Raw genomic sequence first — 13,053 nt, forward strand, 5'->3', positions numbered from 1 at the left:
CTTCCATTTAGAATACGATAGACATTTAGTTTTACTGCAAGTGATAACTGTAGTACTAGAGCAAGGTGTCAATGGTTTATATATAACTTTGTATTAAGTAATTAAAAAAAAAAACCCGAAGAGAGAGAGAGAGAGAGAGAGAGAGAGAGAGAGAGAGAGAGAGAGAGAGAGAGAGGAATAAAGAAAAAAAAAGGGAGAAAAAATCGCGTCGCATATCACTTTAAATGATTAGCAATAAGCAAACTGACGATGACCGTACTTTTAAAAAAAGTGTTTTGTTGATCACGTTGACATGTCAAGATATCACATTTTATTAGCCTGCACAGTGTAAAGAATCTATAATTCTTAAATTTGTGCCGAGTTTGAAGTAAAAAACATGTGCATATGGCTTTAAATGATTAGCAAGAAAACAAAAAAGAAAAAAAGAAAGAAAGAAAGAGATAAAAGCGCAACAGATTGAGTGACGCAACAGTTATTTTCAAACTTTTTAACAAGTTTCAAACAGCAAAATTATAAATTGCTTTAAATGATTATTAATACACAGCACGATGAAAAGTGATGCTGTACCCATATTACTACCCCCCCCCCCCCCCCAGCTTATTAACAATGGAGTGAATGTGACAAACAGTGAGGGCAGACTATAATCCCAAGGATTGCCAACAATTGAATCCTACGATCGGTACTAGAGTAATGACCCTACCAAGTAGGGTCGACGCGTTAAGACGATAACACGTGACTGTGGATAATTTGTTTTTGTGTTCACAAGTTGGTGGTGTTATGATTATAGCGACAACAAATTAATGTTCCGTATTCACACAGTGGAGTGTTAAATGCAAGAATTTAATGTTGATTATAGTCATTAGTTTTTGAAGAAAACAATTTATAGGAACAAGACTCCAGATTTAGTGTAACAAGCAATAATTACTGTCGCTACAAAGGTACACCTCCCTCACTGCCCTTGACACAATAGTATTAATTACTTGTTTGTTGTTTTCTACCAGCGAACATCTGCAGAATCTCTCATATTGTTTTGAATTAAATAATGCTTCTACCAACAATAACTGTATTTAAAAAATCATGCACCCGGTGCTTAAGTCATGACATATGCTTTTAAAAATTAACAATAAAGTTTAGCATTGAAAATTCAATCACTGTCATCCAAGAGTTTTGATTAATTTTGATAGTTAGTACAGTGATTCTTTGGATGTAGTTTCTACAAACTAATACAGAGAAAGCTCTATTAAAATGATCTCTCTATAAGCATTTACAAATGAATGGTGGTATATGTTAAAGTTCAATTCAAAATAACTACATGTAATGAAACAGCGGAGCTCTCCAGGCCAAGGGGCCTTTTTATTATTATTTCAAGCAGTATAGCAACATACACCCTGTGTACACAAAGACAGTTAAAGTTAACGTTTGTTTTGTTTAACGACACCACTAGAGCACATTGATTTATTAATCATCGGCTATTGGATGTCACACATTTGGTAATTTTGACGTATAGTTTAAGAGAAGAAACCCGTTACATGTTTCCATTAGTAACAAAGGAACTTGTATATTCATCATACCACAGGCAGGGTAGCACATACCACGACCTTTGATATACCAGTCATGGTGCACTGACTGGAACGAGAAATAGCCCAATGGGTCCACCAACGGGGATCGATCCCAAACCGAGCAACTTATCACTGGCCTACGTCCCGTCCCCGTGTACACACAGAATGCTATAAGTTCTTAACATTGTGTTGTATTAAAACGTAGAAAAAACATATCCATATCCAGTAATATAAACCGTATCACAATATCTGTAAATAGCAACGATAAAAACTAAAGCTTAAAGATCCTCAATGCCAAGCATTTCAACTGGAATCAAAACAATTGGCTTAAATGTTTTTCTCTTTGATTATAATTATTATCTTGGTTCATCTTTGTTGTTACAGATTGTCTTACTCACCAAAGACACAGAATCATTAGATTTGTATGCATGTTGTAGCTATCCAGAATGGGATCCACACCAGATTTGCAATGCATTAGAACATGTACAGCTATTGAACTTGTTTACAAACATATGTATTTCTGCACAAATGTAAACAAGTAAATCTAATGATGTCACAAGTGTTGTTTTGCTCTCAAAAAGGCACGACGCAAATAACACAACATTAGTCCATAGGCTGTAACGTAAGTTGAAGGGTTTGACTGTGTGAAGACTTGTGTGATATCAGTAATGGAGCTGTCAAACAGGGCAGTGTGGCACTCCAGATCCCTCTCATTGAAAGTGTTTTACTAACGATTCATACAATTACACACTAACACTGTAGTCTGTAAGGAGTCATACACAATCACCAATAGTGTTGCATCAATAACATGATTCTGACCGACATAACCTTCACTCCCCCCCTAAAAAAACCCACACAAAAAAACCCCCAAAACACACAAAAAACAACAAACAACAACAACAACAACCCAGAACAATAACAACAATAAAACAAAAAACAAAACAAAACAACAACAAAAAGCAAAGCAAAACAGAAACATCCCGTCCACATCTAAAAATTAAGGAAAATCCCCAAACATTTAAGAAACAACAACAAAAAATAATAACACAACCTCAAACAACAACAAACAAATCCCACCAATGTTTAACAATATGCGATTCAAAATGTTTGTTTTTTTAGGCTCGAATGTGTGCGGTCAAGGACGTTTAAAAATAACAAAACTAGTATATTAAATGTTTTGGAAGATTTGAGTGTGTGTTTGTGCTACAGGGCGTTTAAATACTTTAATTATTACATTTATACAGTCAGCACCAGGTTTTAATACATGTGTGTACTGTTGTCACTGATGGTACAGTGTTGTGTATTATGGTCGCACAGTCAGCACCAGGTTTTAATACATGTGTGTACTGTTGTCACTGATGGTATAGTGTTGTCTATTATGGTTGCATAGACACTCCCAGGTTTTAATACATGTGTGTACTGTTGTCACTGATGGTACAGTGGTGTCTATTATGGTTGCATAGACACTCCCAGCTAATGAATGAATGAATGAATGAATGTTTAACGACACCCCAGCACGAAAAATACATCGGCTATTGGGTGTCAAACTATGGTAAATGCAAACAGTAAGTGATAATCAACATCAATATAAAAATTCAAAAGTTAAATAGAAACACAGTGTAAAGGACTATGTAAAAATACAAATATCACAGATATATATAATTAAAATTCAGAATAAAATTCAGTATCACGTAAAAATTGTAAAATAAGTTCTGGATGGAATCGAAAGGATTCGTGGTCCAAATATATCTTTTCGAGTTGCTGACAACTGCTTACACTCCACCAAAATGTGGCGTACAGTCAGAAGACACTGACAGTGCTCACACTGAGGTGGAGGATCTTTCTTTAAGATAAATGAATGGGTCAAGCAAGTATGACCGATGCGGGCACGACACAAAACTATTTCATCCTTCATGCACTGTCTATAGGTGGACTGCCACTCTCCCAAGACTGGCTTGATAGCATGAAGCTTGTTCGCAACCTCACCGTCCCAATCACGTTGCCAAGTCGAAAAGATAAATTGGTTGATATTAAGTTTAAAATCAGTATACGGTACACTAACCCTGGCATGAGGCAAATCCAAAGCAGACTTGGCAGCAAAGTCTGCCTTTTCACTACCCCTGATACCAGCATGGCTGGGCACCCAACAAAATACAACATCTTTATTGACAATAGATAAAAAGACACACTTATATAGCAAAAATATAATTTTAATGATTAATTGAATTAGAATGATATTGTATTGTCATGACAGGTGTGTCTGAACTATAGACATGGCATATTTTAACAAAATATGTGTTTTTTAACAAATATTTAGGGTTAATATACTTTTATTTTAAAAGTAGCACACAAATGGGTCACCTTGACCTTGTGTTGACTTTGTGACCCATTAATTACATTTCTCAAAATGTCAACCGGTTTTATTTTAATCAGCAATGTGTAAATAACCACTTCCCCATGGTTGTCTGCTTTTAACATTTTGGTTTATCAGAACTCTTTTTTTTTCATATTGGCAATTTATTTAATTTATTTTGGGATTCCCCCCTCCCCCCACCTCGAAAAAACAACAAAAAACAACAACAAAAACCCTAACAAACGAACCCCCCTCCAAACAAACAAATGAATGAATGAATAAATGAATGGATGAATGAATGAATGAATAAATGGATGTTTAACGACACCCTAGCACGAAAAATACATCGACTACTGGGTGTCAAAATATGGTAAAGCTAAACTAAAGTGATGATCAACATCAATATAAAAATTCAACCGTTAAGTTAAAGCACAATGTAAAGCTGTCCAAACAAAGACAAGAAGAAGCAAAAACCAAATAATATATTTAAAAAAAATGCAAACGCATCCCCTTTGTGATCATCTAAAGTTTACAGCTCTATGCAACATTTTATTTTGACATTTTCTAGCATTTTGTAATCCATTTTCTAAACTACGTTATTTAAAGGGCAATCAAGTATTTAACCTGATTTTAACCACCGTCTGCACACAGACATAAATCGGTTTAGCTCTCGTTTGCGGGACCAATAAGTGTCATATCACCCGGCAATTCAATTAAACGTTTAATCATATTTGATCAGATATGCCCAGAACTGTTGGTGTCATCTAATCTGGTAGCGTGCTGGCGCTGGTAGTGTCTTAAACAAATCCAAACAGAAATGTGCAATAATTCAGATGTAAAATGAATTAATGTCAAAGAACACAAAGCTTCGTTTCAATCGTTCTTAGTATAACTGATTGTCTGCTGTTTCAAGTTAATCGAAACTGACTCAACAGCTTAAGGCCTAGAAATTCGCTTGATTCGAAGATGTCTAAAATCATGTATTATTGTATAAAACGCCGAGCTATATACTAGGCCCTACTGCATATTGCTCTGTCCCTCATCTCTCTCTCTCTCTCTCTCTCTCTCTCTCTCTCTCTCTCTCTCTCTCTCTCTCTCTCTCTCTCTCTCTCTCTCTCTCTCTCTCTCTCTCTCTCTCTCCCCCTCCTTTTCACCCTAAACCTCCCTCTGTCTCCCTACTATCTCCCTCTCTCTCCACCCTCTCTATTTTTTCTCTCTTTCTCTGCCTGTAAACATGTCTTCAGTATTGCCAGTGGACAAACATCAAGCAGTGTATTTCAGAGTTCAAATTCAAACGTATAGCTTAAGACAATGGAAAACTGTTCTTCCACAGGCTATTCAATGCAATAATGTTACTGACTAAATTACTAAATTACTTCAAATGGCTTGAAGGGCGTTAGGTTTTCTTTAAAACAAAGAAAAAGTAAAGAAAAAGAAAAAGAAAAGGAAAAAGGAAAAAAAAAGAAAAAAAAAAGAAGAAAAAAAAGAACAAATAATAATTTGCTTCAGTCCACTGTCTTCAATCTAAAATAACAACGTAGTGCGACAGATTAGCATTCGCTTGGCGTGATGTGTAATAGAAAGCTGCCATCACCAGCGGCAGACACGATGACGACACTTGCTGATTGGTGCCGCGACGCTTGGTGCGCTGTGTTTAATTCACTTCTTTACGCTGAAGGTTAATGTCAGGCCATGGCCAGTAAATTGCCTTCTTTTTTTTTTCCTCAGTATATATATATTTCTCGTAGTTTAAACATGTGGTGTTTTTTTGTTGTTGTCTAGCTGGATACTATTCTATATTTATCAGCTTTGATTCTTTCTTTTTTACAACCAGTTTTTATATGTTTTCTTGTCAGAGGTGCAATTCACAAGGACACTTTGTCAGCCTGTAATTGGGGCCAGTTGGACTGTAGTGTGTGTGTGTGTGTGTGTGTGTGTGTGTGTGTGTGTGCGTATGTGTGTGTGTGTGTGTGTGTGTGTGTGCGTGCGTGCGTGCCGTGTGCAGTTCCAATATGCACTTAAGCCCAGGTGGGCACTTTGTTACGTAATACCTCCGCTGCGCTACGGTGGTCGAGCTGTTCCAATACACACCCAGCCCAGGTGTGGAGGCCATGTGGCCAGTAGTTACGTAATAACTCCGGTAGTGCTGTTTATGACCAGGGGATTGCTCGCGGAATGGCGACAGCCAGTATGGTCTTCTAAGAGAAAAATACGTCTCTGGGAGTTGGGGAAATATCTCATGATACGTGAGGTACCGCATTGTGCCCCCAGGCGATATTCTGATTTTTAGGATAAATAGCTAGGGTTTTAGAGATATCGAGGAGAAACATAGGAAGGCTGCAGGCCTCATCCAGTCAAATGATTACGGGGCAAAAAAAAAACAGCGATCTGTGCCAAAACACCTGCATGTTCATTTACGTAGCAGTCGAACGAAAAACGTATCTGGTTTGGTTTCTTTTACAATACTGCAAGATGAAGTATATTTTAACAGAACATCAAATCGAGATACGCCATTCTTGGATTTTATATATATTTCACCGATAGTCTCTCCTTATCATTTTAGAGGAAGAGGCAAAATGTTTTTTAAATTTGTTTTTAATTAATCAAATTTGTCATCACCTTCTGAACTACTGAGGTCTGTTTCAGCTGAACATCACTCCGTAAATGCCACAGTTACGTAGTGATTAAACCATCAGACTTGAAGTAGATATCGTGTTCCAATCCCGGAACCGACTCTCATGCACAGTGAGTTTGTAATAACTCATTGCAGAGGTGCAAGGTCTTTACACTGACCTGTTATTAACCACTAGCAATTAACATGTTGTCCTGGAAATATAGCCCAGGTGGCTGATACGTGAGCCCAGGATGGCGTGCTTGAACCTTGATAGGATATAAGCACGAAAATAAAGTTTAAATGAAATGAAAAGTATTGTTAATTGAATCAAAACCACACGGTGATGCTTCGGTATCCAATATTAGTTCTGTGTCTAAACGGGTACATGTGTCCTATTAAAAGTCCATCATGCAATGCATTTATGGCTATTTTTCTGGAAAACGGTTGAAAACGAAGGATAACATTCATATCTTGGTTGCTAAGCATTGCTAAGGTAGAGAAATATAATTATTATGAAACATCTAAATTATTTCCACCCTGTCACGGGGATCCTATAATACCCGTAACTGAATGAAACACGATTATCCAAATATCTCTCCTATCTGTATATCTATTAGATCTCTCTGTAACGGGCAGTTATACCCGTGTGTGGCTCGTCTAGGTATGATCAGAGATACGATCTTATATAAAGTATATGTAATATAGCACGTTTAGTTCACTAGAAAACACAACAAAAACACTATACACTTTGGAATCTGTATTACTACTACGCAGACAAATGTACTGCCGCAGTAGTTAATTAACAACAACAAATAATAACAACCCAGAACTGATCACTTAATTAGTTAATCTCTAGGTGTCTAGTTTACACAATATTGTAATCACTTCACCGTGACACAACACCCACACGTGTGATAATTGAGAAACGCTTCCAGGGGAACTTAATTAATAAAGGAATTACAACTCTATTGCTAACTGGTTAATTTTTAATTAACCCTTACTACTCATTCAGTAACGTGTGATACTTGAAAAACGCTTCCAGGGGAACTTAATTAATAAAGGAATTACAACTCTATTCCTAACTGGTTAATTTTTAATTAACCCTTAACTACTCATTCAGTAACCTTGTAACACAGAATTAATACTGGTACCATAAAGACAATAACCTACAGTTTACCTAGGTCCTCTAGGATGACTGGCTAAGCTTTAATAATTATTTAGACAGTGAGCCTACAGTTTACTGCGTCAGATGACCAGCAGCACCGTCTAAATAATATTGGTATAATACAGTATTAAAATATTTAAAGTCACATCAATCACATCAAGGTTATACAACAGAGCAGAAATAATATATAATTACCACGTCCGGGCTGAACTCATATATTTCGTTCAGTGGACGACGTCCGTTTCCCCAATCTCCATCACAACTTTCCGAAATTTCACCGACTACAGCCTTTCATCGTTATAAACCACTATGTAGCATATGAAGAGCACACAAAATATCGTTATTGGAAACTTTTCTACTGTTAATGGAAACGGCATTCATCAGTCCGAGACACTGTATGTGTAATAGATACAAGGGCTGAAGGACTGATATTGCGGTGCCATGGCGCCATGCGATGAACGAAAAAAAAAGTTTAAAAGTTTGTTTTATTTAACACCACTAAAACACATTGATTTATTAGTCATCGGCTATTGGATATCAAACATTCGTTACTTGCGACGTGTAGTCTTAGATAGAAAACCTGCTACCTTTTTGTATTAGTAACAAGAGATCTTTTATATGCACCATCCTACAGACAGGAAAACACATACCACGGCCTTTGATACACCAGCCGTGGTGTACTGGCTGGAACTACAAATATGCCAATAGGCCCACCGATGGGGATCGATCCCAAACCGCCGCGCATCAAGCGAGCGCTTTACCACTGGGCTACATCCCGCCCCTGCAATAAACGATTGCGTTATGTGATGCGTAGAAAAAGGAGTAATATACAATAACCGATGCGAGAAACGTGAAGGATACACGATTCATGATAGCATCTCTTCGTCGCCATTTATAATGGTTTATCGTATTTTCCCATCGCGTCGATCTTTTCCTATCACGGCTGCAAGACTTAATTCCCTTGTAATATGATATACGAGTTGTATTTAGCACAGCTTCATATATATATATATATATATATATATATATATGTTACAGTCAATCTGTGAAATCAGTCATTACGCGTAATGCCTAAAAAAATCAGTCACTTCGCGAAGTTCCTGTGACCACCAGGCAATACGCTAAATGACTGAAAATCCCAGGCATTACACGAAATGACTGAAAATCATGACCAGACATTACACAGAATGACTAAAGTGATTCACGTCTTATTAATGACACTTGTATACAGGCTTTTGGTCTTAAAAGTTGATAAGTTAAACAAACAAGGATAACTTTATTGATTGTATGATCTAAAATACTACTTAACATGAATTATTTATTATTATACAATAACTAAATTAAAGCATTGTATATTTGTTTACTAACAAATTAATGTTTATGTGGTTTAATAATAGTTAAACAAACAACAAAGAATCTGCTGTATTATTGATGTCTTTTCATCCCTGATTAGTTGTAATGGTTCGCTGGTTTATTCTCAAACCTAGCCTTGCTTTGTGTTTATAAGCAAATGGATTAAGATATGGCTACTTGCAGTGGCCGTTATGGACAGGTGGCTGTTATATACAAGTAAAGAAAAATACATATAAAATAATATACTATAAAAAAAGCTACTACTAAACTGGAATGCATAAAGTATTAACAGTAGTCACCAAAATATAAAATAGAGAGAAAAACTTCTTCTTTTTCTTCATAAAAATGTTATTCAAAGAAAATTAGTTGAATACGTTTTGTTGAACGTCATTATATTAAATTGTCACGGGGATCCTATAATACCCGTAACTGAATGAAACACGATTGTCCCAAATATCTCTCCTAACTGTATATCTATTAGATCTCTCTGTAACAGGCAGTTATACCCGCTGGCTCGTCTAGGTATGATCAGAGATAAGATCTTATATAAAGTATATATTATTATAGCACGTTTAGTTCACTAGAAAACACAACAAAAACACAATACACTTTGGAATCTGTATTAACCTACGCTGACAAATGTACTGCCGCAGTAGTTAATTAACAACAACAAATAATAACAACCCAGATTTGATCACTTAATTAGTTAATCTCTAGGTGTCTAGTTTACACAATATGCTAATCACTTCACCGTGACACAACACCCACACGTGTGATAATTGAGAAACGCTTCCAGGAGAACTTAATTAATAAAGGAATTACAACTCTATTCCTAACTGGTTAATTTTAATTAACCCTTACTACTCGTTCAGTAACCTTGTAATACAGACTTAATACTGGTACCTATCACAATAAAGACAATAACCTACAGTTTACCTAGGTCCTCTAGGATGACTGGATAAGCTTTATATATATATATATATATATATATATATATATATATATATATATATATATATATATATATATATATATATCAGAACGGTGAGCCTACAGTATACTGCGTCAGATGACCGGCAGCACCGTCTAAATAATATTGGTATAATACAGTATTAAAATATTTAAAGTCACATCAATCACATCAAAGTTATACACAGAGCAGAAAATATAATATTTACCAGTCCGGACGGACAGCGATCCCCTGGAGTCTTCCTTTTGTTTCTCCCCGTTATGTCTAAACCCTAGCTATTTATCATATATCCGAATATCGCCTGGGGGTACATCGCGGCACCTCACGTATCATGTGAATTTTCCACAGACACCACGCCGGCATATTTTTCTTAGATCGCCCAGACTGGATGTCGCCATTCCGCGAGCAATCCCCTGGTCATAGACAGCACTACCGGAGTTATTACGTAACTACTGGCCACATGGCCTCCACACTTACGCTGGGTGTGTATTAGAAAAGCTCGACGACCGTCGCACAAAGGTATCACGTAACAAGTTGCCCATCTGGGCTTAAGTGCATATTGGAACTGCACACGGCCTTCTAAAACAATTAATATCGCCACAGGCGAAAACAAATTAAGAGCATGTTCCGTCACATAAACACTGATTGCTTCCACTGCACTCGATTACCTATTAAATTAGTGCACAGCATGCAAAAGTTTGCAGGTAAGAAATCATTTTATACATTAACAAAAGGATCAGTTTGTCAATGTGTAGCGGCTGAACAAACATCCTGGCATACTGTCGCAATTGCCTGTCTGACTAGCAGCAATCACACACCTTGGAATACATTACCTGTCAGTGTTGATAGGTCGAATATATGTGTAAGTTTAATGCAAGCCAATAACAGGTCGCCTTGCAAATTAAATGACTGACCATATCATACCGATATAAGATGCAAATACTATTACTGATGCTTTGTTTCAACTTGAGTAACGCAATAACTTTATATTGTGACTGAGACAGGTCAATACATGTATATATCTTGTGACCGTTATGGCAAGTTCAAGTGTCCATTTTGGACAAAAAAATAGTTGTCATTATACTTTTGTGGCCGTCATTATACTTTTGTGGCCGTTATAGCAGGTTCATCCATTAATTTTGGTCACAAAATAGTGGCCGTTGACCGCATTGAACAGGTGGCTGTTATATACAAGTAAAATAAAGAAGGAAATGCATTGGTCGTGATTTATGGTGGCCGTTATGAGCAGGTGGCCGTTATATAAAGGTGGCAGTTAGACCAATTTCGACTGTATATATATATATATATATATATATATATATATATATATATATATGTATATATATGAGCCCATTATGCTATTTCTTGTTGCAGCTAGTGCACCACGACTAGTATATCTAAGGCCGTGGTATGTGCTATCCTGTCTGTGAGATGGTCCACATAAAAGATAAAAGATTCTTTGCCACTGATGATAAAATATAGCGATTTTTTTCTCAAAGACTATATGACAAAATTACTAAATGATCGACATCCAACAGCCGAAGATTAATAAATAAATGTGTTTTAGTGTTGTCGTTAAACAAAACAAACTTTAACTTTATTCATGTTGTTCAAACACATCGATTTTTATATCTGTATCCATGTTCATTAGGCTATTTCTCGTCCCAGCCAGTTCATCACGACTGGTATATCAAAGACCGTGGTATGTGCTATCCTGTCTGTGGAAAACTGCACATAAAATATCCCTTGCTGCATTAGAAAAAATCTAGCGGCTTTGCTCTGATACCGAGTCAGAATGACCAAATATCTGACATCCAATAGCCGATGATTAATAAATCAATGTGCTCTAGTGGTGTCGTTAAACATAGCAAACTTTAACTTTTTATCCAGGTTTTTCATAATGCATATCGTTATTAATATTACACATAAATGGATTTTTATATCTTTATCCATGTTTTTTATAATGCATATTGTTATCAATAGCACACATATCGATTTTTAAAACTTTATCCATGTTTTTCATAATGCATATTGTTATCAGTAGCACACATATCGATTTGTATATATGTATCCATGTTTTTCTAAATGCACATTGTTATTAATATTACACATAAATGGATTTTTATATATTTATCCATGTTTTGCATAATGCTTATTTACTACTAATACCAGACAGTATGTTGCTCATTTCAGAAAATGAAAGAGCCATTTCTGGAATCGGCAAGGATAACGCTTGGAGACCGATACACGGCGTCCATTGAAACCGTCTACGTTGTGGCCATCACGTTTATCCTGCAGTCGCTGTCTGACGGACTGCGCGAGCACGAGAAGTACGTGGACGTCGACGAACTGAGGGAGAAGACGTCGCACAAAGACTGCGACATGAACGAGAACGCCAACGTCCTCCCCAACTCCTCGGCGGTTCCAGTCGTAAGCAGCACCCCCGTCAACACGTGCGACATCTCTGTGAAGGTGGCCGGTGAGAGTGGTACCGACAAACTGACGAATAACGCGACGATTCCAGATTCCAAGGAACAGGCAGCATCCCATTCATAGCTTGTGTGTGTGTTTGTGCAGTTGGAGATTTCGGAATATTCTGATCTTGCTCATTATTAACTGAGATGATGCGTGAAGTTAACAATTATTCACAAATCAGCTCGTGCAGTCGCTCCAGCTCGTGTGAAGAAATAACAGTTACCTAATGATGATATTTGTGTAAAGCTCAGAGACAATGGTGACAAAAGAAAAGAAAACGAAACAAAGCAAAGGAAAGAAAAATACAAAGAATCACCAATACCTTAACAACAACAGTAATAATAATAACAGCGGCAGCAGCAGTAGAAGCAGCAGCAGCAGCAACAACAACACTAACAACATGAGCAACATTCACAAGAAACAAATCAAAATAAAAACTGACGAGCCCTCAAACAAAATAGAACAAAAATAACAAACAAATCAAAAACACCCAATACAACATCAAAATATGACTGTTTTGAACATATTTGATTTGTACATGTATGATACACCTCATTTAACACC

At 36.6% G+C, this 13,053-nt stretch overlaps 1 protein-coding gene across 1 annotated transcript in view; it reads left to right on the forward strand.

The window, feature by feature from the left end:
• LOC121370066 overlaps window positions 1-12,817 on the forward strand; it is an 86,498-nt gene extending 73,681 nt beyond the window's left edge. Inside the window, exon 3 of the mRNA XM_041495167.1 lies at window positions 12,208-12,817. Coding sequence (XP_041351101.1) covers window positions 12,208-12,570 — 363 coding nt within the window. The 3' untranslated portion in view covers window positions 12,571-12,817. The remainder of the gene's footprint in view (window positions 1-12,207) is intronic.
• The last annotated feature ends 236 nt before the right edge of the window (window positions 12,818-13,053 follow it).

Source organism: Gigantopelta aegis, chromosome 4 (assembly GCF_016097555.1).
Source record: "Gigantopelta aegis isolate Gae_Host chromosome 4, Gae_host_genome, whole genome shotgun sequence".
NCBI lineage: Eukaryota > Metazoa > Mollusca > Gastropoda > Neomphalida > Peltospiridae > Gigantopelta > Gigantopelta aegis.